Source organism: Lepisma saccharinum, chromosome 28 (assembly GCF_977018435.1).
Source record: "Lepisma saccharinum chromosome 28, izLepSacc3.1, whole genome shotgun sequence".
NCBI classification, from domain to species: Eukaryota; Metazoa; Arthropoda; class Insecta; order Zygentoma; family Lepismatidae; genus Lepisma; species Lepisma saccharinum.
This window is the reverse complement of record NC_139256.1, coordinates 44,406,984-44,434,681: the sequence shown is the minus strand read 5'-3', so window position 1 is coordinate 44,434,681 and position 27,698 is coordinate 44,406,984. Positions and strand designations below refer to the sequence as shown.

The following is a 27,698-nucleotide window of genomic DNA, read 5'->3' as shown; positions in this document are numbered from 1 at the left end:
TTTTTTAAAGAACAGATATCTTAAAAATGTATTCTGGATTCGTTCGAGTTTATCAATATATAATTGGAAGTAAGGACTCCAGATTACATTAGAGTATTCCAATTTACTCCTCACCAGAGCATTATACACAACTGTTAAGGCTTTACTACACTGCATTTCCTTTGTGTTTCTAAATATAAATCCCAGAGTTTTGAAACCATTAACTACTAGTTTATCAACATGGTTCTTGTAAGTGAGTTTAGAATCCAGAATTATTCCTAAATCTTTTATTATATTGACTCTCTGAAGACCCACGTTACCAATAGTATAATTAAATAAAAATGGAGATGAAATTCTTGTAAATGTCATGGAAAAGCATTTAGCAACATTAAAATAGAGCTTATTTCTTATACACCATTGATGGCATTCACTCAAATCGGACTGTAATTCTGTAAGATCCTTAAATTTTACAATATTCTTGTAGAGTTTTAAATCATCTGCGTATATTTGAGTAATAAATAACAGAAGGTAAGTCATTAATATATAATAAGAAAAATAAGGGACCAAGATTGGATCCCTGTGGAACACCCGAATGACTAATATATGTACTCGATGAACAAGCATTATAAAGAACATACTGCTCTCTATTCAATATGTAAGACTGAAATAAAGCAACTAAATCATCCGAGAAACCGAACTGTACCAATTTTTGTAAAAGGATGTGGTGATTTAGCTTATCAAACGCTTTTGCAAAGTCAGTGTAAATTACGTCTACTGCTTGATTTTGATTAACTGCCTCAGCGATATATTGAGTAAAGGTAACGAGATTAGTTACTGTAGATCTTCTCGGTATAAATCCATGTTGACAAGAAGATAAATAGGGTTTAACATGCAAAAATATTTTATTGTAGAGTATTTGTTCGAATATTTTAGCAGGTACAGATATTAATGAAATCGGTCTATAATTTGTGATGTCACTAGGGTTACAAGATTTTAATATGGGACAAACTTTACTTATCTGCCATACAGTAGGAAACTTACCAGATTTTAAAATCAGATTATAAATTTTACATAAAGGATAACATAACCACTCACCACAACCTTTAAATACATACGACGGTATTCTATCTGGCCCACAAGATTTACTTGATTTTAATTTCCGAATAGACTGTTTACATTCATCCTCCTTGATCTCCATTACAACTAGACAGTGACTCACATCTATGGTTAAATTAACAATATCCAACAGCTCTGTATCCTCTATTTCATAGACACTACTAAAATATTCAGCAAACGAGTCTGCGATGGACTGATAAGAATCAAGAACCGTACCTTTATATGTCATTGTATTCACTCGAGTATTCCCTTTCTTCTCATTGTTAATAAAATCCCAAAAGCACTTCGGATTAGTTTTAATAGCTTCTTCGGAGTTACTAATATATGCTCTATATGCAGCATTAATCAGCTTCTTTGATTCTTTACGAAGCTCCTTAAATCTTAATAGATTATTAGCTGAATGTTTTTTTCTCTTCCTACAATTTTCCTTTGACTTTAACACATTTATAATTTCTTGAGTGAACCAGCATGGATAAGACCGTTTCTTATGTTTCTTTTTAGGTACTCGTCTCGTGATGACTTCATTTAATATTTTGTAAAAATAAGATACAGCTTTATCTGGATCATCAAAGTTACCTAATGCATCCCAGTTCACTTCCTTAATGTCTTTATACATATTATAAAAGTTTTTAATATTACTTTTTGCATTACCAGTGTTGACATGTAATTCTAACGGTGGATGATGTCTATCAATCTTCACAAGAGGATCCGTACACATTCGAACTTCCGGCAAATTATCTACGTTCGTTAATACTAGATCAAGCGTTCTATTATTGATATTTTTAATATTATTTATGCTAACAAGACCAGTCAGAGACACAAAATTATGCAATTCCACTTCAATTTGATTCCGCTGTGTCAAATCATGAGTCGACTCAATAATAGACGGAATATTAAAGTCTCCAATTATTATAATTTTACAGCTGCATATATTAAAGAAATCTTCTAAAAATGCATAAAATGTTTGATAAGCTATAACATTTGATCTTGGCGGGAAGTATACACAAATTACAATTAAAGAGTAAATTTCAAACCCAATCTTAATGCATACAATCTCAATATTTTCAATATTAACATCTATGTTTCTTACATAATAATTACTTTTTACAGCTATTAAAGCACCTCCACCCCTTTTATCCATTCTATTCTGACGAAAAATTGCATACCTATTATCGCTAAATTCAGAGTCCGTTACATTAGCCGTAAGCCAAGTTTCAGTTATGGCAATTATGTCATAATTGTTCGCTAACACACTCAGATACATATCCGTTAGTTTAATATTCAAGCCACAAACATTTTGATAATAAAATGACAAATGTTATGCGGATCTTACTTTAAACTATAGGTCCAGTCCTACACCTGCCTACCGTTTGAAATGTCCAGAATATTTGCCATCCCGAAACATCATGAAATCACTTCTCTAAATCTCGATAGGAAATGTGTTGCCATCCCGGAACAGAATTTTCTATATCCCTTACGTCCCTAAGATATACGCAAGAACCTGGAATGTGTTGTGGCAGTTTCTACGTGGCTCCACGTACTTGTAGAGTTGTCGAGATAGTCTTATTTCTGGAGTAACTTTAAAGTTTAGTCAATTGTTTTGATAAGAATTTTTGTCCACCTGTGGCAAGAATTGAATAAAATTGTTGTTTTTAGTCCACTTTATGCACAGATAGGCTAATTGGGACTGGACCTAGAGTTTAAAGTGGAATCCGAACCACTGTTTCTTCACCGGATATCGAACCCGAGACCTCTTGATCAAAAGGCAACAATTGATAAAATTGAGATATAAAAGGAATGGACAATGGAAGCTAATTTTACATGCTTTGGCGCAGATTTTAGAACACGCATTATGAAGATATTTCTGCAGAGGTTTGTACCCAAAATTCTCCTCGCTTGGCACGCTCCTGCTAGGGAGTAAGGCAATAATAACTTAACTTTGTGATTATACAAAATTACAGAATGGGCGATGGCAAGAACTGATGAGAGGAAAGAAGGTTGACTCATGACCACCGACAGGAGTGGTCTGGGTGTCCAAGGGCACCGCAGGATTTTTCTCAGAGGGCGCAGAATCATAAAAACATTTGTATAATATTATTTCAATGATTACTGTTATTTTTTTGTTGTTATTATTATTATTATACCATTATTATTATTACTACTACTTTACAAATCATAAAATTAAAATTGAACAGAAAATACTTTGGCGTTGTATACAACGTCAGACTCGAGTCTACTATTTAGATAGAAACTGAATGCGCCTTGCTTCCTTTCAATAAACATCTATCACTTTGTTGATAAAGAGTTCTTTGTCTTTTTGTACTTTTTCACAATGCACAGATATCAATCAAGAGTCAGAGACCGCTCAATCGACTGTCCTTCATGGTATCTCTGATTCATGTTTTTAACATGCCGAAAGGTACTGTAAAAATATTAATAATAATAATAGTTGCAAGTCACATAGCTCTGTAAGTCACAGAAAACAATGTTTTTTGTTATAAAATATCACTACAATTTCACCATTCGAATTGCATGAACTCTTTTCAGAAATCTCAGGGGTGGCAAAAGTAACCCCCGCCCCCTTGTGAGAGTTCCTTCATCAATTCCATCCAAACATCGTTCCCAGGCATCGTCACGATTAACCACAATTTGCAGAAAAGGGACGATTAACATCAGGCAAGTACGAAATCTGGAATTACAGTATTTGCCTGGAGTTACCGAGGCAAATCGAAGTCAGAATGGCTGTCCGAGGAGCTTTGAGTCGGTGGCGTTATTTGCAGGCCACGTCAACTTAGCTTTCACATGGATGATATGATAATGACAATGACTTGATAAATCCGCCACAGGAACCCTCTTATGCTGCTTTCAAATCGCTGTCGAGATCATATGGTTTGAGATTCAGAATACAAGCTTTTCTTTCACGGAATACCCCAAGCCATAAGCTTTTGTTCAAAAATGTATTTATTCTCCTTTGTTTATAAAAGGAGTGGGTTCAAAATAATCCAAATAACACAGCATCTCGATACGCCCTATTTCTCATCTCGTCTTGCATTTTAGCGACATCTGTCAAATGTTATCGAATTGACGGACTTCAGACCTAGAAAGCTATGAAAAATACATTTGATGCGGTTGGTTCACAGTAAAGATGTTTTCATTTTTATAATGATGATATTTATTATGTTGTTATTTCTACTGCATCAATTTCCATCTACACTGTGTTTATTTGGGCTAGGAAGTTGACGACAAATCCTCTTCTTTTCTGGACATTGAAGACAATGCTAAACCTCATAGTAGTTCGTTTCACTTCAGTTAGAAGCAGAAAGCTTTGTTTTTATTTGGCTTTTTTGGGGCATTTTCCGGCCTTATAGGTCATTTTACAGTATTTTTTTGCCGTCTTTATTGCATTTATTATCAATTTTAAGTTTTTATTTTTCTCCTACCCAGTTGACTCATTAATTTTAAATGATTTTCCTACATATTTAAATTGCCTAACATGATCTTCTTAGCAAGTACACCATTAATCGTAAATATGGTCAATGCAAATGCACAATATTATTTATTAACTCAAGTCTTCGGCATTGGATTTTTTGTAATTAATTGTGATAAATTTACTTTTCCTTCCAGCAAACTTAATATATTTTGGATGAAGCCTACTTTAGTTTCCCTCGTTGGCCACTATTGTCGCTTTTATCAGCGATTTTAAAGTAAAATTAGTCACAACATTAAAATATATATAATCTGATGCACACGAAACAAAACTGTATTTTCAGATGCAGACCGTCTACTGTATCGTGCAAGGCTCACTCTAAATGGAGGAGAAAGACTTAAAGAAAAACCTTGCGGAGTATTATATGTAACCTTAAAGTAAAAATATAGAAAATTACATTAGCAGTAGACCTAGTGGCCGGGTACTGAACCCTCATTTGGGGCTCGAATCATCATGTGGGGCTCGATCGCCTTAATGGATTTCTCTCGTAAGGCATGATCTCCACTTGATGGCGCAGTGTTGTCAACTCCTTACCCGAAAAAAATCACCAAAGTTCTTGGTCTAACCTAACCTAAAAGCAAGGAGCTGGCAATCTTGCTTGAGAGTTTACAAAACTGAAAATGAGGCTCGGTGAGACTCGCAGTGTTGCCAACTTCTTACTCGAAAAAATCACCAAAGTTCTTGGTCTAACCTAACCTAAAAGCAAGGAGCTGGCAACTTTGCTTGAGGCTTGCCTTACAGTGCATAAAGCAAGGTTGGTAACCTACTGGTACTTTTACCATAGCCTTTTACAAAAGAGAGGAGAGAGAGGGGGAGAGTTAAACAGCCGACAGCCTACCTACAGCCTTTTTTTTACTTAGCAAAAGCTACTATTTTTTTGAGGTTTAGCCAATTTATATACTGGCGTAACATACACACACTAAACAAGGAGAGCCGGCAACAAATATATACTGCCGTAAAAGAGAGAGAGAGATTTATGGCTGGCAACAGTAATGAGCGAATGCGCCATATCGTAATTTTCCAACTCCGTATATCGTGACCTTTGTAAACCTCTCTCGGGGGCGATGTGCCACACACACACACACACACACACATGCACGCACACTATTGTAAGAGAGATGGATGACTGGCAACAGTGGTGAGCGAATGCGCAAGGGTTAAACAACCGACAGCCTACCTACAGTTTTTTTTTGGTCTAACCTAACCTAAAGCAAGGAGCTGGCAATCTTGCTTGAGGCTTGCCTTACAGTGCATAAAGCAAGGTTGCCAACCTACTGGTATTTTTGCCATAGCCTTTTACAAAAGAGAGAGGAGAGAGAGGGGGAAGAGTTAAACAACCGACAGCCTACCTACAGCTTTTTTTTGGTCTAAGGCCGCGTCCGAATTGGCAGCAGATGTCACCTAGAGCACCGTTCCATCGGGGGATCCAGCCAACCTCTGTTGTCCGAATTTGCGGCAGACGTGGAGTCTGAGGGAAGAGCAGAGAGGTGCGACAGATGCATGCTTGAACTTGCTGTGATGCTGCGCTTGGCAGCCATTTTCTAACCTTTATTTTGTCCAGACAATATTTACTGATTAGACGATGTAAAACTCAGTTATACTTTAATATTTTATCAATAATACTGAATATAGAAAAATTGTAAATAATGAAATAGCATGTTATATTTTTAACTAGGTGGAAATTATTGTCATGTTTGTTTGGCGTCTGCCTTCTGCTTCCGTGAGATGTGCCTGCGCCCCAGAGCGCGGTTGGTGAAGTTCGGGCTGACACCTGGCGGGAAAAGTGACAACCGTACTACAAGGGGACATGTAGATTCGGACGACTTGGACGCGACTTCTACGGCACTCAAGAGCAACGGTAGAGAACGGGACGGAGTGCTTGCCAATCTGGACACGGCCTAACCTAACCTAAAGCAAGGAGCTGGCAACTTTGCTTGAGGCTTGCCTTACAGTGCATAAAGCAATTTTTGTCAACCTACACACACTGGACAAGGAGAGCCGGCAACAAATATGTACTGCCGTAAAAGAGAGATGGGTGGATGGCAACACAGTATGCTCCGTATGGAACGATGTGCCACACACACACGCACGCGCGTGCTTCTTATTATTTCCGTATTGTAACACAAACAAACAAATAATAATTGTTGTTTTTTAAGATACCTGGCCCCTATAACCCTGCCAGGGTGCGTGGTGCCCAACCAAAAAAGTAAAGGTTTTCCCGTACGGTTTTTGAACGTAAAATTGATTGACGTGGGGGCGAATCTCTTCGGGGGTGTTCTGTTTGGTGTCTATTTTGAGCAGTTTGCCCGGCGGCAAAGTTTTATTGTTCTTAAATTTTTTGATTTTTTTACGCAAGGCCATAATTTTACGTATGCACGTGACATTAAACGTGTCCTATGAGAAATACATGTGAAGATCAGCTTCCGTGCAGCCGGTGTGGGATTCGTGACGCCGCGATAAACATCAACTTCCGTGCCGGGTGGGAAACACAAACATCGCTTGTTCTGCAACGCTTTGCTGACATTAAATGTCAGTTAAATGCAAGTTGAGTTTGTGCCCTCGAACCTGGTCCGCGCGCAACACGCTCTGGCAGCACGTTGAGACGATTGTTTGCACGAGTCTGTTTTTCAGAAACACACGTCTCTCACAAGCATCGAATCCTGGACGTTGTACTGCAACAGATCGTCTATCTTGTTTTTCTCGTAGAGCGTCTGCACGGTTTCGCCCTCGGGCATTATCTTCTCTCCCAGGTTGAAGTAGACCCAAATAGAGAGTTCACAAACCGAAAGTGGGGCTTGCCTTAATGGTTTGTTTTTGTAAGGCATAAGCCCTATTTTCTTGCAGTGTTGCCAACTCTTATTATTTCTGTATTGTGATGCAAACAAACAAATAATAATTGTTGTTTTTTAGGATACCTGGCCTCTATAACCTTGCCAGGAGTGCGTGGTGGGGTGGGTGAAGTCAGATTCAAAGAGAATGCCACGTGATCATTTTGATTCAATAGCTCCGTCTAGTTCGCTGCACTTTTTGACTGCACTCACGCGTCTAGTTGGTTACACGGTGCAACCTACCTTGTTGATTTGGTGTCATGTAGTGTATTTGGTGTCTGCACCACGTCTTGGAGAGGTGTAATATGTGGTGTGGTGTATGACCACGTGGTGAGTGGTTAACTAATCAAATGAACGTTTAAAGCAGCAGACAGATATTTGTTGAATCTTCTGAATTTGAACACTGCTATTCGTCTACTTGGTTGAACGTTATTTTCTTACACCAGCCTGACACCGGGATACACCTGCACTGCATCTAATGTCAAAGAAGTGCAGCGTACTAGACGAGGATATTAAATTGCTCTGTTGTAAATGAGATGCACGATGTTCTCTCGTAAGTTGTTAATATGAATTGATGTTACTGTGAAGAAACTGAAGGCAGAATAACACCAACGCTATCTGGACTCGCTTAGTTAATTCAAGATAGTCGCGACAAACGTAAACGGGCTGTGCAGGACTTGGAAAATTTTTCGATTGATGAAAATTTGGTTCTATGATGATGACCTATACTAAATTTTTGGTATGGGAGGACAGAGGATACCGAGACTCGACCAACACACTAAACCCCAGACCTCTCTATGGCTACATGTTCGGAAGTTACGAGTGATTAAAAGTTTTGGGAGGGTGTGTGCAAACTTCCCTTACCCTTGAACTCAGGACCACCAAATTTTGGCATACATACGCTACATCCCCAAAATCGACAAGGGGTGGTGTTTGGGGGGATTTTTCGATTTATTTTCGCGCAATATCTCACTGTTTTTGAGTTATTTGCAATTTTTAATGCTGGACTTGGAAAGTAAATAATTATCTACCTCATCAATAAATTGAAATATAAAGGAATAATCATACTACATCTACGAAATGTCAATATCATGCTGCTGCTTCAGACAGAGTGGGGGGGGTTCAACCATGATAACCTATGTTTATTTTGTTAGGAGCCAATGCTAGCGCATGTTTCTACGATGATCCTATCGAAAAGAAATTGACAATTGGCCCACCCTTGACCTCCAAATTTCGTACACGTACTCTACATCACCAAAATCGACAAGGGGGTCGACCCTATCTTCTGCACAACTCTGACGTGTACGTCCTGTTTCGCGAAGAGTCGACAACCTTCCACAGCTGTTTGTATTATATTACATCAGATATTATATTGCATGAGTGAGTTGGCTGTGTATAAAGACTAGTTTCAGACATGGACGCGAATATAATGCCATGATAATTAGCTGCTGTCCAAAATTATTGCATAACTTAAAATATTTATATATAAAAAAGGATATTTATTGTACTGTGCTTTCTAGCGAAGGTATTATTGTAAACGATATTGTTTGTAAATGTGGAAAGTTAGAAGCTCAGTCCCCGGCCTATCAATGATAAAAAATTTCATCACGGACAACAACCAAAAAAAAGGGTGTGCACGTCACAAAAGCATTGTCATATGGACTGACGATTATTATTTTTTTAAGAAAAACAGACCTAGTTACGATGGGTTATAACCTGTGCTGTCTTGCAATTGTTTTTGCTTATTTCAATGTCAGCGAGCGTGATATGAAACATGCATGCGAAGAAAGGAGGGAGATCATAACAAAATAATTCACACTTCGATTTCATTACTTTTGCTAGTCATGTTTCACCTCCTATCTAGAAGGATACTGGAAGCTATTTTTTGAAGATGGCTAAAAGCGAGGGAAGGAGAGAAATGTTATTTTTTATCTTTTTGCCTGTGTGTGACGAAAATAATTTTACATGCATACGGCTGTATCGTGATCTGCTTGAATCATCATCACGTCTGTGAGTTTTCAGTATTGCTGAATATATTTACATATCAACCAACGGTTATGAATTGCGTAGAAATTGGCTTTTGTTAACGGTCCAGTGGCGAAGTTGGAAACAGAGAGCGGTCACATCAGACAGGTGCTCTCTTCCAAACCACCCCCTCGTTGAGTTCCATGGTTGGGTACAATTCGAAAACCTTGTTTTTCTCGAACTAAACTCAACGGCCTGTTGATCAATCAATTTTCGGAACGCTGCTCTTCTTGCTGGAACAGTGACGATTTCGGATTCGCGACGATCGACATGACGAGGAAACCCAACGACGGAAAATACAGAAACAAAATCAACGATTTTCTAAACGTTGCAACGTTGTGAGAAACGGTTCGTTGAAACGTTTCAACGTTTATGCAGAAAGGTTAAAACGTATTGTCACGATTAGTCGAACATGTCGCGAAAGACAAAATAAAAAAAATAACTCCCAAATTCAAAATCGACCAAACAAGAGATAGTGAAAAAAAAAAACATGGAACCTTACAACATCTATTGAATAATCGACATTTTGCTGAAATGTCTCAGGCATTCGCTGGATGATCATGAAAAATTACATTTCTAAAATTGCAGGGAGAAGAAATGATAATCTAGAAGTCTCGATTGTGATAACAGAAGAGATGAACGCAACGAGAAGACGAAAAAAAAAGAACATAAGGAGATTAATCGATGCGGACAAGATAAACGATGATCTAATCAATAACATTACAGCATTAAGTGCCATGCATTTTTTCCTCGTTCGTAATAAAATTTAACAAATTATAAAAAGATAGCAATCCAACTTGTCATTTGACCTCCTTATAGAAGCATGTTATAAAAAATATATATATATTGAAAATTTCCAGTTTGTTTTATTTCGCGATTCATCCTCATAGCCACGATAAACTTAGGAGGCACAGGTTTGTATATATTCCATCTTTCGTTCGGAGGGACAAGGTAAACCGAGCACCTAACCAACCATTCAATGATAATAATATTCATGAATTTTTGTTTTGAATTGAGAAAATAAAAAAATAATCACCTCCTTTAAATATCACATCTACTCTAAAGCATTTATTCGCTGTTCATATTTTCCGTCCTTGAATTCGAATGTGTGTTTTGTCTAACAATTGATTAAATTAAGTACCGAACATTATCGAAAAGCAATTCTGAAAACATTATACTGAAATATTAACATTATAATAAGTGTCCTTCCATAGCCGTTTCAGTCTTCAAACTGCTTCCAACACTGCTTCTGCATATTTTTCAATAAAATCAATTTACCGTACGCCCTGGCCCTTTGCAGATTAACAAAAAATCGTCTAAAGTTTGAAGTTGTGACCCTTCTCTATACCGTTGCAAGCTTTTTTGTGGTTATTCAAAATACCTCATTTTCGCATATTCAAATACACACCAGTGAAGGGAGTTCATGTCTCATTAGTGATTTTAAATTTGTATTTTTGGGATCATGCACACACTTCCTAACATTGTTGCTTTGTAGTCGATGAGTTGTGCGGGTACAGATGTGAAGTAGTTAATAAGACCCCACACAGACAAGCCTCCCACCATTTCTTTCCGACATAGTTGTTGTTTTGTTACTAGAAAATTGTTATGATTACAGTACACCTGTATCAGTATAGAATAACATAGTGCCATTTTCTGTTTCTATTGCCAGCAAAAGCAAATCTGCAGGTCACAGGTTCGAGAAACAAGACATTTTTTAAAAATTCTCCTGCGCATAATATGGACCACCTATAGCAATAATATAATATAGATCGTATTAACAAATATACTTCAAAGTTATGTAATAAGATTTTGGTTTAGTATTTAATCACAGCAGCAAAACAAACTCTCCATTCGCTTCACAACAGAAGTTAAGTGCATTTTGCATACATGAAGAAGCAGAAATTTACGCCCCGAGGTGTGCTGTTGGAAGACTATACAATAAGACGCAGCACCTCATTCTTTACAATAATAAGTAAGCAGTGGAGTAAAAAATCCTCTGTTTTATTTTGATGTAAAAAAAAGTTTTAGTCCATACATTGATCTGATCCCTCTTGTCCAAAATAATAATAATAATAATAATAATAAGCTCCGGTCTCATCTGGAGATTGCAACACTGATATGTCCGTCTATTCAGAAAAAACAAAAGTTTTAACATCCATGGACAATACCGTACAGCAGCTGTTGAGTCCCCCATATGTAAAGTTTCTTTTTTTTCCTCGTTAGCTGAACGCGAAGATGAGGATTGGAAGATGCTCGAGACTCCCCGTTCATTCGGGTATAACATCTTTCCTTTCTAACACTCCATTTTTTCTGTAAGAGGGGGCATTTCTTTAGATACCAGGAGCACCTGTCTGATGTGACCGCTCTCTGTTTCCAACTTCGCCACTGGACCGTTAACAAAAGCCAATTTCTACGCAATTCATAACCGTTGGTTGATATGTAAATATATTCAGCAATACTGAAAACTCACAGACGTGATGATGATTCAAGCAGATCACGATACAGCCGTATGCATGTAAAATTATTTTCGTCACACACAGGCAAAAAGATAAAAAATAACATTTCTCTCCTTCCCTCGCTTTTAGCCATCTTCAAAAAATAGCGTCCAGTATCCTTCTAGATAGGAGGTGAAACAAGACTAGCAAAAGTAATGAAATCGAAGTGTGAATTATTTTGTTATAATCTCCCTCCCTTCTTCGCATGCATGTTTCATATCACGCTCGCTGACATTGAAATAAGCAAAAACAATTGCAAGACAGCACAGGTTATAACCCATCGTAACTAGGTCTGTTTTTTTTTTAAAAAAATAATAATCGTCAGTCCATATGACAATGCTTTTGTAACGTGCACACCCTTTTTTTTGGTTGTTGTCCGTGATGAAATTTTTTATCATTGATAGGCCGGGGACTGAGCTTCTAACTTTCCAAATTTACAAACAATATCGTTTACAATAATATCTTCGCTAGAAAGCACAGTACAATAAATATCCTTTTTTATATATAAATATTTTAAGTTATGCAATAACTTTGGACAGCAGCTAATTATCATGGCATTATATTCGCGTCCATGTCTGAAACTAGTCTTTATACACACAGCCAACTCACTCATGCAATATAATATCTGATGTAATATAATACAAACAGCTGTGGAAGGTTGTCGACTCTTCGCGAAACAGGACGTACACGTCAGAGTTGTGCAGAAGATAGGGTCGACCCCCTTGTCGATTTTGGTGATGTAGAGTACATGTACGAAATTTGGAGGTCAAGGGTGGGCCAATTGTCAATTTCTTTTCGATAGGATCATCGTAGAAACATGCGCTAGCATTGGCTCCTAACAAAATAAACATAGGTTATCATGGTTGAACCCCCCCCCCTCTGTCTGAAGCAGCAGCATGATATTGACATTTCGTAGATGTAGTATGATTATTCCTTTATATTTCAATTTATTGATGAGGTAGATAATTATTTACTTTCCAAGTCCAGCATTAAAAATTGCAAATAACTCAAAAACAGTGAGATATTGCGCGAAAATAAATCGAAAAATCCCCCCAAACACCACCCCTTGTCGATTTTGGGGGTATAGCGTATGTATGCCAAAATTTGGTGGTCCTGAGTTCAAGGGTAAGGGATCTTTGCACACACCCTCCCAAAACTTTTAATCACTCGTAACTTACGAACATGTAGCCATAAAGAGGTCTGGGGTTTAGTGTGTTGGTCGAGTCTCAGTATCCTCTGTCCTCCCATACCAAAAATTTAGTATAGGTCATCATCATAGAACCAAATTTTCATCAATCGAAAAATTTTCCAAGTCCTGCACAGCCCGTTTACGTTTGTCGCGACTATCTTGAATTAACTAAGCGAGTCCAGATAGCGTTGGCGTTATTCTGCCTTCAGTTTCTTCACAGTAACATCAATTCATATTAACAACTTACGAGAGAACATCGTGCATCTCATTTACAACAGAGCAATTTAATATCCTCGTCTAGTACGCTGCACTTCTTTGACATTAGATGCAGTGCAGGTGTATCCCGGTGTCAGGCTGGTGTAAGAAAATAACGTTCAACCAAGTAGACGAATAGCAGTGTTCAAATTCAGAAGATTCAACAAATATCTGTCTGCTGCTTTAAACGTTCATTTGATTAGTTAACCACTCACCACGTGGTCATACACCACACCACATATTACACCTCTCCAAGACGTGGTGCAGACACCAAATACACTACATGACACCAAATCAACAAGGTAGGTTGCACCGTGTAACCAACTAGACGCGTGAGTGCAGTCAAAAAGTGCAGCGAACTAGACGGAGCTATTGAATCAAAATGATCACGTGGCATTCTCTTTGAATCTGACTTCACCCACCCCACCACGCACTCCTGGCAAGGTTATAGAGGCCAGGTATCCTAAAAAACAACAATTATTATTTGTTTGTTTGCATCACAATACAGAAATAATAAGAGTTGGCAACACTGCAAGAAAATAGGGCTTATGCCTTACAAAAACAAACCATTAAGGCAAGCCCCACTTTCGGTTTGTGAACTCTCTATTTGGGTCTACTTCAACCTGGGAGAGAAGATAATGCCCGAGGGCGAAACCGTGCAGACGCTCTACGAGAAAAACAAGATAGACGATCTGTTGCAGTACAACGTCCAGGATTCGATGCTTGTGAGAGACGTGTGTTTCTGAAAAACAGACTCGTGCAAACAATCGTCTCAACGTGCTGCCAGAGCGTGTTGCGCGCGGACCAGGTTCGAGGGCACAAACTCAACTTGCATTTAACTGACATTTAATGTCAGCAAAGCGTTGCAGAACAAGCGATGTTTGTGTTTCCCACCCGGCACGGAAGTTGATGTTTATCGCGGCGTCACGAATCCCACACCGGCTGCACGGAAGCTGATCTTCACATGTATTTCTCATAGGACACGTTTAATGTCACGTGCATACGTAAAATTATGGCCTTGCGTAAAAAAATCAAAAAATTTAAGAACAATAAAACTTTGCCGCCGGGCAAACTGCTCAAAATAGACACCAAACAGAACACCCCCGAAGAGATTCGCCCCCACGTCAATCAATTTTACGTTCAAAAACCGTACGGGAAAACCTTTACTTTTTTGGTTGGGCACCACGCACCCTGGCAGGGTTATAGGGGCCAGGTATCTTAAAAAACAACAATTATTATTTGTTTGTTTGTGTTACAATACGGAAATAATAAGAAGCACGCGCGTGCGTGTGTGTGTGGCACATCGTTCCATACGGAGCATACTGTGTTGCCATCCACCCATCTCTCTTTTACGGCAGTACATATTTGTTGCCGGCTCTCCTTGTCCAGTGTGTGTAGGTTGACAAAAATTGCTTTATGCACTGTAAGGCAAGCCTCAAGCAAAGTTGCCAGCTCCTTGCTTTAGGTTAGGTTAGGCCGTGTCCAGATTGGCAAGCACTCCGTCCCGTTCTCTACCGTTGCTCTTGAGTGCCGTAGAAGTCGCGTCCAAGTCGTCCGAATCTACATGTCCCCTTGTAGTACGGTTGTCACTTTTCCCGCCAGATGTCAGCCCGAACTTCACCAACCGCGCTCTGGGGCGCAGGCACATCTCACGGAAGCAGAAGGCAGACGCCAAACAAACATGACAATAATTTCCACCTAGTTAAAAATATAACATGCTATTTCATTATTTACAATTTTTCTATATTCAGTATTATTGATAAAATATTAAAGTATAACTGAGTTTTACATCGTCTAATCAGTAAATATTGTCTGGACAAAATAAAGGTTAGAAAATGGCTGCCAAGCGCAGCATCACAGCAAGTTCAAGCATGCATCTGTCGCACCTCTCTGCTCTTCCCTCAGACTCCACGTCTGCCGCAAATTCGGACAACAGAGGTTGGCTGGATCCCCCGATGGAACGGTGCTCTAGGTGACATCTGCTGCCAATTCGGACGCGGCCTTAGACCAAAAAAAAGCTGTAGGTAGGTTGTCGGTTGTTTAACTCTTCCCCCTCTCTCTCCTCTCTCTTTTGTAAAAGGCTATGGCAAAAATACCAGTAGGTTGGCAACCTTGCTTTATGCACTGTAAGGCAAGCCTCAAGCAAGATTGCCAGCTCCTTGCTTTAGGTTAGGTTAGACCAAAAAAAAAAGCTGTAGGTAGGCTGTCGGTTGTTTAACCCTTGCGCATTCGCTCACCACTGTTGCCAGTCATCCATCTCTCTTACAATAGTGTGCGTGCATGTGTGTGTGTGTGTGGCACATCGCCCCCGAGAGAGGTTTACAAAGGTCACGATATACGGAGTTGGAAAATTACGATATGGCGCATTCGCTCATTACTGTTGCCAGCCATAAATCTCTCTCTCTCCTTTACGGCAGTATATATTTGTTGCCGGCTCTCCTTGTTTAGTGTGTGTATGTTACGCCAGTATATAAATTGGCTAAACCTCAAAAAAATAGTAGCTTTTGCTAAGTAAAAAAAAGGCTGTAGGTAGGCTGTCGGCTGTTTAACTCTCCCCCTCTCTCTCCTCTCTTTTGTAAAAGGCTATGGTAAAAGTACCAGTAGGTTACCAACCTTGCTTTATGCACTGTAAAACAAGCCTCAAGCAAAGTTGCCAGCTCCTTGCTTTTAGGTTAGGTTAGACCAAGAACTTTGGTGATTTTTTTCGAGTAAGAAGTTGGCAACACTGCGAGTCTCACCGAGCCTCATTTTCAGTTTTGTAAACTCTCAAGCAAGATTGCCAGCTCCTTGCTTTTAGGTTAGGTTAGACCAAGAACTTTGGTGATTTTTTTCGGGTAAGGAGTTGACAACACTGCGCCATCAAGTGAAGATCATGCCTTACGAGAGAAATCCATTAAGGCGATCGAGCCCCACATGATGATTCGAGCCCCAAATGAGGGTTCAGTACCCGGCCACTAGGTCTACTATTAGCACTTAATTACTTTGTCCCTTTGCTTCGATAGTTTAAACCAACAAACAGATTTTATCAAATCATTCAACAAGTCTCTCATAATTTATGAAATTTTAGGTTATTTTTTAATAATTTTAAGGTTATTCTCTACGTCATTTTTTAATTATTGTGATTATTATTTTTCTACTGATTAATAATTCAGTTTCAATTTAACAATACACATCCAGTACATTTTTAAAATTCTCTCATCATATGTGTCTGACTGATAATGAATATATTGTGATAAAAGAAATAGGGCAATGAAAATGTGGAATAAAACATTCGTTAAGCATGTAAGTGGAGTTCAAGTTTTCAAGGGACGCTCCAATGTTAATCTTTTAACATCCTTGATCACCTTAGAAAACAATTGATTGATTTATTTATTTTGCTCCCCTTTTCTGCCACGTTTGGCTGATAGCGAAGATGAGGTATGATGTGATGAAATTGATAACAGGACACATCGCGGGTCAAAAATTCCCAAAAGGTGAGAATTATGTCACTCCCAGTTGGGTGCCAATGAATCTGAAAAGAAATAGAAAACACCTTACGCGAAATTTTGGACTCAAGAGATATTTTCCAGTCTTGCTCCACGCGTTATTTTTCCCTAGAATGTATGCATCTCCGCAGAACCTTTTCTATGATCCTCAAAGAGTTTGATAACTTATACTGTTTTAAAAACTTTAGCTCAGAGGTATGAGAAGTTCATGAAAGACTTATTAAATACATGTTCGCTGAAGATACATTAGATGGGAAACTACGATTTATCATCGTACTGAAGATTTGCACTGAAATTCACCAAGAAGGGAAACGATGTTCACACGTTCTGTTGTGTCTGTCATGTGTATCATGTATCTGTATCAGAATGCTAGCGGTATTTTCTTCGGATGGCAAGAGGAGGGAAGAGAAGCAACAATGAGGAGTATAGGGGTATCTTAGGACCTATCTTTGAAGGGGAGAGTCGAACATTGGACTTAAATTTTTTTGGGGGAAGAATCGAAACCTTTTTCATATTCCAGACAATACTATTTTTTCTGTTGCGTTTGTGAAATCATAAAAATTACTCATTACTTTTCTCTGCTGGTCCCAGGAGGTAAACAAATGAACCTTAACTAATAAATTTTAATAAACTTCAATCTTTGGGGGGGGTCAATTGCCCCTTCTTGCACCCACCACGTTACGCCTACAGTGACGAGCAACGTCATTCTAAAAGAATGATGCAGTCAGTCAGCGTAGGAGACAAATAAGTAGGCCTACACCGAAGGAATGCAAGATTTCGATGGATTAAGAAGCTACTTTCAAATCTGTTTCTTAAACGAATGTGTAATCGGTGGCTCTTTCATGATCATCTGCATAGCTTTCAGCTTAAATTAAAAAGAAATATTAAAGTAATCACTCTGAGGGGAATAATGCACCTTCGGCGTAGATACCTACTTTCTAGGAGTATTATTCTTAAGAAAAAAAGCGCTCGGGTTCCAAACGTCGTATTTTTTCCCATTTTCACGCAACGGTGCATTTATCCTAAAAAACGAAAAATTTTGTAAATTTTGGACCAGACAACGAAACTCAGAAAAATACCTCGAAACCTCAATCCCTGGCGGCATCATAAAGAACACATAATATATGCTATGATATATTGACTATGGCGACTACAATCTAAAATGTTCAGTAAACTTCCTTCTTCGTTACCATATATTACTCCTATATACACTGGCGTATAAGAGAACTGTCTGTTTGGACAACAGCCCCTCCCGAAATTGTGAAATCCAAAATTTTCCAATGACAGAAGTAATTAACTTGGGAAAACCAAAATGGTAAATAAAAACCGCCCTTAATATGACAAGCCATTACAATTTTTGTCATTGAACAACTTTCAAAACGAAGGTTAAAAACAACAATTACGAAACCTTTTATGGCGTTCCCCGCCCAGTGCCCCATTACAACGAATCTCTGTTAATACCAATCTTCAAAAATCCAGCCTCCTTCGAAAATAAATCCTACGTACACTAGTGCCTACAGGAGTCGCTGGAACACACTGCTGTAGAAAGCAAACTGGGTATAAAAATTGGAAAATAAATTTGTATGACAATTTTTCAGAAATACATCAACTATTGATTATCTATTTATATGCATTAAATTTCGTGTTCTTCAAACACCACAATACGTCTAATTAATTTTGAGAAACTGGATTTACTCAACTTTCTTGTATTTTAGAGACAAACATGCATTCTTCTTTAAACTACGTGTTAAATCATAAATAAATATTTCCTAACAAAGAACTCTATCAAGTATCACAAACTACAGTATCGTGATGCTCATTACTTCACATCTTTCACCATTAATATCATTCTTCCACAGATACTTCCAGGAACATTGCATTGTCTACAATGTAACTTCTACTACTGAGTACTTTGTGAGAAACAAAAGTAGGATACCCATATGCGGCATTGCATTTGCCGTCCTTGGGTTTAATAAAGGACTCAGCATCAAATCCTCGAAAACACCTAACAATGTCCTTGTCTTGAGTTGCTTGGTCAACCAATCTAAACTTTACAAGTTTTGTGAAGGGCCATTTCAAAATGGAATCATACTCTCCTGGCATTAGTTGAATGTAAACTCCTAAATGACCCTTGTACTCAGAATTTTTCTCATATGGGGTTATCGACACATTTAATTTGTACCCGTGCTTACTGCTGTAAAAGGGGGGACTTGTAATCCCAAAATCTCCATCCCACTTCCACTTACATTTTTCTATCTCCGCAGCTACGTCTTTTACTTTCCACAAGAAACTCTCATGCCTTAGTGTATTTATCTCCATCTTCAATTCTTCGTTTCTTTTCATCTCGCTCTCTAATTTTAGTCGAAGATTTTCGACCATGCCTTTCACTTCTTCATTTCCTTTCTTCTCACTCTCGAATTGTAATTTAAGATTTAGAACTATGACCTCTACCTCTTGATTTCTTTTCTTCTCACTCTCTAATTCCAATTGGAGATTTTCCATCTTGCCTTTCACATCTTTATTTATTTGTTTCTCATTCTCTAATTTAAAATGAAGGTTTGTTGCAATGCCTTTTAATAGGTCCATGTGTTGCTGCATCTCTTCCTTCATGTGCTGCATTATCCCTGCAGGAAAACCTTCATAGCTGCACTGCATATCCTTGTAAGCACACGCGGCAAAGCGCTTCTGGCATTCTTCATATAAATGTCGTTTCATGTCTTCTCTTCCAACTTCGACGCCACAACTCTCAGGACAAGGAATTGGGAACTTGACACATTCTGCGTGGTGATCCTTCAACAACTGTCTCTTGACTTTCTTCTCACAATGCTCACACGATACCAGTGCTTTCGGGCACTCATTTTCATAGTGTTCACTAAGATCTTTCCTCACCTTCTTTTCTCCACATTTATTGCCACAGCGTACAAGTGCTGATTCACAGGTGCCATAGTGTTTAACAAACGAATCCTCTGGCACGAACGAATCGCAAAACACACACTCCACCTCAGACATCACGCAATCCTTTCTTAGAATGTCCATATTTTCTGGTTTCACTTCCTTCAGACACATGGCACAGGAATGGACGCACATTTTAACTTCCTTGTCATGATGTTTGTTGTAAGATGTTAATGATTTGGAACCGTCTTCGTCTAAGTGATCGGACAAACTAGAGTCATCGACTTGTACACCACACTCCAGCATGCATTGCATATACTGCTGGAAACACTGAACCATGTGGTCTTCTATATCTTCTTGTGAAAATGTCTCCTTACACAGATCACAAACTACTTTTCTTTCCTGCAGCTCTCCTCCACGTGTTGGGAGCAGCATTTGACGTGAAAGTTTAAGCCCACACTCATTACCACATTCAACTTCAACTCTGCAGATTAACTGATGATTTTCTAATTCTTCCTTCTCCACCTCTTTCAAGCAAAAGGAACAAGTCTTGTAGCCTGCTGTTGGCATTCTTCTTCTCAGCCCGACACACAACCTTTTTGTAGGTAATTGTTCTACTGATCTTCACAGTATCAATGCTGACTGGAGATAAGTCTATCTAACATTTAATTTCACTAATCTCTTGAAATGAAGTCTTCTTGAACACGTGGTATAATCTTGAGATGAGATGTGTAAAGAAACGGTTGATCTGAAACAGAAGAAAGAAAAAATGTACTGAGACAGTTTCAAAACCTCAAGAATTAATACTAATAAAGTAGCACTTCTACAGCGACAAAAATGTACCCACGATAGAACAAATTTGCAAGAAATATTTTCCCGAAAGTTATGTTAATACCTATATTCCGATGAGGTACGGTATACGATAACAATAAATGCTCCGGGCATCCTACTAACAAATCAAACAGAAAAAATATTTATATTCTCTTCATGATTTTTGTCTCTATGTGTGTGATTTATTTGCTACAGTGGTCATTTCAAGTTCATGTGCCTTCTTATTCAACAGGGTGTCCACATTAAACCTCCCTGATTTCAAGTTACAATTGTGAGGAAACTATTCGATAGAGCCTTTCGGCTTTCGGCATCATGTAAAGCACCTCAAAAAAGTTTCTTTTTTTAAATTTTAATTTAGTACAGTTCTACGAGGGCTTCTTTTGTAACCCTCAAAATGTCTAGCCGATACTAGATTTCAACCCACTGTCAACATGTCAACCTGACTGCCGGTTAACACTCCCAATGACTAGGAATTTTTAACATCAAGCGTTAATTGTCTTTACGTCTGATGGCTCTCGTTCAAACGCACGTCTAAAATGTCTATGGACTGAAATTGGCGATTTCTTTTCCGCATACTACACCACTTGTGCTATACTATACTATATTCTTGTGCTGTCATCATCGTTGCTAATTGCTCAGCACCTAAAAGAAAAACTTATTGAGTTGCTTTACATGATGCCGCTACCCTCAAGGCCCTATGTCGAACAGTTTCCTCACAATTGTATTTTGAAGTCCGGGAGGTTTCATGTAGACATGCTGTAAATCTTTTCCTTCATTCAAATGCTTCTGGGCTTACCCGTTAGCGTGGTGGTATCGTCATCGCCATGTAATCCAGGTGTACCAGGTTATACCAAGCTGAATCGCATGGTGGCTCGGATCCCACTTTAAACTGTAGGCCCAGTCCCGATTAGCCTTACTGTGCATAAAGTGGACTTAAAACACTAACTCAACTCAACAGATGAAAGGCTGTTGATTCAGATGTCTGGGGTTCAAGTGTGAAGTGTCCCATTTCCACCTTCCCCATCCACGTCTATGTGCAGAGAATGCTCTTACTCTGTCACTGATCATCCATGAAATAAATAGTGTAACAATCATATGAATTAGAAAGGTGTGTGCATAAAGTAAACTGACCCTTTCAATATTACCACAGACCTTTGTTTCTGATATTACCAGGAAAACTTGCCAGCTGAAGTAATTTTGTCTAAGAGTTGTCAACCTCCTCTACGTGTTAAGTCACACATGTTGGGATGATGACTATTTCGACTTTATTGTTCTCCCATTTGGTCGAAATTCGATTGTGGATGTGTTATGCATTCATCTTCACGCCCTTCTCAACTTCACATCATGAACCTTGTTCATCGTGCTGGTATTCGTCTGTGTCTACTTGTTTATGGAGGTATTGTGTCCTCATCATCTCTACAAAGACAACTTATTATTCACTTGCACTAGATACCATTCCATCTGTCTCACCACAGTCTCTGACGAGAGAAGGTTGACTGTGTATCGTCTTCATCCTCGTGCCACAAGGAATTAATTACCTGCATGACCCATTAACCCGTCTCTAACTTCTCTCCCAAAGGCAGACACACCTATGTTTATTATTATTGGTTTTATATGGATGGGTCCATATCGATTGAATCAATGGGTTGTGCCTTTTGTCAACTCGCACAGTTATAGCTTTACTTTACTTTCTCCTTGTTCCATCTGAACGGCAGAACTTTATGCTATACTAAAGGCGCCGAACTTTGGTCAAGTTCACACTTTGCAGAGAGTTCCCATTTATTCTGATTCCTTCAGTGTGCTCCAGAGTCTGGAACCACTCGCTTCCGGACACCCTAGAGGTCAGTTAATTTTTCGATGGTGAGCGGTCGTCTCTGTAAGTGTGGCTGGGCTTTAAAGGCAACGAAGCAGCTGCAGCCAAAGTCTTCCGAAGTCCTTTCCACCTTATATAGACCTTATGTAGGCCAAGGACCTTCAGAATGTGGTCCGTTATTTCCTCCCCGAGATTTGGCAGGATGGGTTGATTGATTGAGTTGGTGTTCTAAGTCACTTTATGCACAGTAAGATTAATCGGGATTTGACCTACAGTTTAAAGTGGGATTCGAACCTCTATGTGCCTCCACAGGGGATCGAACCCGGGACCCCTTGATTAAAAGGCGACGACGCTACCACTCCATCATTGGGGAGGCAGTAGTATGATTTATGCTATAGCTGGGACAACAAATGATGAGCCCCCCTCAAGCAGATTTGGCTACACTTAAACCTAGCTCAACATGCCTATATGAGTTTTTTGCTCAAGTGTAGCACCCCGTCTAACCCAAGACTTTTGTAAAAATGCCCTCGGGAATTTCCCGAAACTACAGTGTACAAATGATGAGCCCCCTCAGATTGATTTGCCCACACTTACAAAAGGCACTTCTGTCAGATTGTTGTCCATAAGCTTGTTAAAAATATGCCCCTCTTGATATTTTTTTTGGATACACTTAAAACTAAGCACATACACACAGACACACACACACACACACACACACACACATATTTACTTCCGGTTTTTTTCTTCTCGGACTGGCTTAGAGTATATAAAGAGATTTTGCATTACATATCAGCCAGTATTGTGAGAGTGGCTGAGGAGTACAGATGTGTTGTTACAGTGCTTTTCATACCACAGGCCTGTTTGGTTTAATATATAACATTTCTTATTATTCATATTAAATATATTTCTGGTATATTGAACAAAAGGGCTTATATTTTGTATAAAAAAGTCTGATATTTGTTACATCCAGCTTGTTTGTTGTAATCCACTCATATTTAGAGTCAGGCTTATATCTGTCCCAGCCTGTTATACAAAAATCAATACATAACACACAGTGCTAGGTCATTGCCTTTCAAGGACATGCATGTCTGTGCAGGTATTTGTGCTAGGTCAGTGTAGATCAATATTTGTTCTCTTTTTCCACTTGTAGGCTATTAGCTTTACAACCTGTCATAATAAGCATAGAGTTTTGATTTAAAACCCAAAAAAATTTATATAATAAACCGAGGATAAAAATTAATAATATTAGCATATTAAATATACACAAGAAATATACAAAGCACACAGCTGAACAAAACTTACATATATATATATATATTAAGTACAAAATTTTGAATTGAACCCCAAGAAATTTTATATAATAAACAACAAAAATGCCAAATCAAAAATATTGCAATCAGTGTAATAAGAATATATCCAGCCCCAATTGGGCCAGGCATCAAAAGAATTGTAACCCAGACAAATGCAGAACTCCCACAAAAATATGCCCCAAATGCCATAAAATATTTAGCAAGGCATATTTCAATAGACATGTAGGCTCTTGCTCTGCACTGTCATCAACATTGCCCCCACAACCATCTACATCTGGTCTGAAAAGGAAGCATGAAACACCTGTTAATGCTAGACCGGCAAAGCAGCCACGCTATGCACCACCTATCCATAGCAGTTTTAATGGCCAACTTAGGGATTACCGGTTTGTATCAGAGCCAAAATGTGACATTAAGAATTTTTTGAACAGTGTAAATCCTGATGTGCAGGCAATTCTAAATGCACAAAATGGCTCTTATAAGCTGTCCCTCAAATTGTTTGCACAATATAAGAAACCAAATGGCACAAAATTTACACAGCCCCACATAACAGAAACTGTACCGTTATATTCAAATGCAAATTCAGACAAAATAATCAGCAGTTTGATAGATCAATTGAATATTAAACACTCTGAATTTGCAACAAAAGAGTCTGGATGGAGCCTATGCGGATCTTCACACAAGCTCTATGTTAATATTTCTGAATTCAGCCCATTACAAGGATCTACATATCTGCCATTACCTGCCAATATTAAACACAAAAGAGCCGTGGTTAACATATAAAATACCGACCAGAAATGCTTTTTGTGGTGTATTTTAGCTGCTTTGTATCCAGTTTTAGATCATCCTGAGAGAATAAGTTATTATAAACAACATGAAAATGATTTTGACGAAGCAATGAAGGGCTTAGAGTATCCAATGTCTGTTCAGAATATTGATAAATTTGAAAAAAAAGGCCAGGAATATCAATGGAAAACAATTATCTATTAATGTATTTATTTTTTCTACTGGCCGTGGCAATTGCTTGATAGCACCTCTCAGAATCAGTACATTTGTTGATGATTCTGCTGTTCCGATTGATCTGCTCTTAATTGAAGAGGATGGCACATATCATTACACTCTGATACACAGTCTTGAAGCTTTTGTCAGAACACAACTAGACAAATCTAATAGAATATTTAAGTTGTGCAGAAGATGTTTAACTGTATTTGATGGTCAAAAAATGGTGAATGGTGTTTGTAAAAAGAATGCAGAAATTGCTAAAAACAAGTTAATTGAGCATATGAAATACTGTGGCAACCATAAACCTGTTCATATGCTTATGCCTAACCCAAGTGAAAATGCCAAATTAAAAAAATTTGAAGCCTTGTTGGAACACCCAGCATATATAGTGTGTGATTTTGAATCAAATCTCAAACCTCTTGCATTCTGTAGCCCAGACCCTGATGAATCTTCAATTACATCATACCAGTTACATGAACCTTCCAGCTTTTGTTATATAATTATACGGGATGGTGTAGCTAGTGAACCGCACTTATACATGGGACCAGATGCCATCAAAAAATTTGCACATAGAATAGAAAATGAGTGCCATGACATAGCATCTAATGTCTTATTAAAATCAAAACCCATGTTGCCTTTAACAGAGGAACAGATTGAAGATTTCAACAATGCAGAAAAATGCCCGGTATGTGATTCTGAATTTTCAGATGCAAATATCAAGGTACATCACCATTCTCATACAGATGGTAAATTCTTAATGGCCCTGTGTAATAGCTGTAATATTAAGATCCAGAGACCAAAATTTGTCCCCATATTTTGTCATGGTGCATCCAATTATGATTTTCATCATTTGATCAGGTACGAGGGGTTTGACAAGCAGAATTTATATATATTTAACTGAAAATAATGAGAAATATATTGCCATTAGCAAAATAATTAAAGTTAATGGTGTTCCTATTCACTTAAGATTTCTTGATTCCTACAGAATTTTATCAGCTAGCCTGGCTACACTGGCCACTCAATTATCTGATGATCAATTCAAAATCACATGTGCTTTGTTTCCAAATCAGGACCTGAAATTAATTAGGCGGAAGGGTGTATATCCATATGATTATGTTACAGATTTTTCTAAATTTGATGAGTGTTCTCTGCCACCACAAGAAGAGTTTTACAGCAAAATCAGAGCATCTGGAATCACTGATGATGATTATCACCATGCCCAGTTGATGTGGAACAATTTAAAATGCCAGACATTTGGTGATTATCACAAGGCATATTTAAAACTTGATGTGACCCTCTTAGCTGATATACTTCAGACATTCAGAAAATCTTCCATGCAAAATTATAAACTGGATCCAATGTATTTTTACAGTGCCCCAGGTCTAGCATGGTCTGCAATGTTTTTAAACACTAAAATGCAATTGGATCTGATCCAAGATCAAGATATGTATCTTTTTATGGAGCAATGTATAAGAGGAGGCATGGTGCAATGTTCTCAGAGATATGCCAGAGCAAATAACAAATATATTCTCGATTATGATCCAGCACTGCCATCAAATTATATACTGTATGTAGATGCCAACAGCCTCTATGGTTATGCTATGATGGATAAACTGCCATATGCAGGGCTTGAGTGGGTTTAAGATTTCAATATTGAAGATCTTAAGGATTTTGATGACAGTAACTATGGCCTGTTCTTAGAGGTTGATCTGACAATTCCAGATGATTTACACAAGACATTTTCTGATCTGCCCCCAATTCCTGAGGTTAAGTGTTCACCTGGCTCTAAACAGAAGAAATTGATGATGACTCTGGAGCCAAAACAGGGTTATGTCATATATTACAAAAACCTCCAGTTCCTGATGAATCATGGTGTTCAAGTGACCAAAGTTGGAAAAGTTTTGAGGTTCAGGCACTCAAGATGGTTGAAACCATATATTGATACAAACACAGAGCTTCGAACATCAGCAATGAGCCAATTTGATAAGACCTTGTTTAAATTGATGGTCAATTCAGTGTATGGCAAAACAATTGAAAATGTCAGAAAACATATTGATGTTAAAATAATTACTGACCCCAGCCGGAGCAAAAAATTGATAGCAAAGCCCAACTTCAATTACAGAAGAATTTATGATGAAAATATGGCACTTTTCAACATGAAAAAAACAAAGATTAAGTTTGATAAACCTATTTATGTAGGGGCTGTGATATTGGAATTGGCCAAATTACACATGTTAAAATTGTTTTATGATGTGTTGAAGCCTCTTTATGGTGATTGTGTAAAACTGATGTACATGGACACAGATAGTTTTGTTCTTGATATTCAGACAGAAGATGTTTATCAAGATATGTCCCAGCCTGAATTGTTTCAATACTTTGATACCAGAGAACATACAGAGATTCAACACCACAACAAAAAGGTGCCTGGCAAGTTAAAAGATGAGACACTTGGTGATGTTATTGTGGCATTTGCTGGGTTAAGGGCCAAGATGTACAGTTTTGAAACATGTAGTGGTGTTGTTGCCAAAAAGGCCAAGGGCATTGGCAGAGTAACTGTGGAAAAAGAGCTCCAATTTGAAGATTACAAAAATTGCCTCAAATCACGTAGCACAATCAGAACATCAGAATCCAGAATTCAGAGTGTGGATCACTTGTTGACTACAAATATTGTAAGAAAAGTGGCTCTGGACCCACATGATGATAAGAGATGCATTTTATCATGTAGCATACATACTCTACCATGGGGTCATTGTTATTTGAAAAATGGCATTCAATGCTCAATTACAGAGCATGATTTGAAATAAATAAACATGCCTATGAACTTATTTGGGTTCAAAAAACAAGCTATTATGGACCTGCCAACACCACAAGCCTCTTCTGATATGATATCTAAAGTAAGTGCTTTGTTAATTATTCATCTGAACAGCATATTTACAGATGTTGATGATGAAACAGGTAAAATATTGTACATATTTAACAATAATTTAAATCATT

General features: G+C 38.2%; 2 protein-coding genes across 2 annotated transcripts in view; both read right to left on the bottom strand.

Moving 5' to 3' along the window:
* LOC145980924 (TNF receptor-associated factor 4-like) overlaps positions 1-27,698 on the bottom strand; it is a 480,440-nt gene that overhangs the window by 122,322 nt on the left and 330,420 nt on the right. The window lies entirely within an intron of this gene.
* On the bottom strand, positions 18,705-20,321 carry LOC145980923 (TNF receptor-associated factor 4-like). The gene has a single exon (XM_083114008.1). The coding sequence runs from the start codon at positions 20,319-20,321 to the stop codon at positions 18,705-18,707; it is 1,617 nt and encodes a 538-aa protein (XP_082970134.1).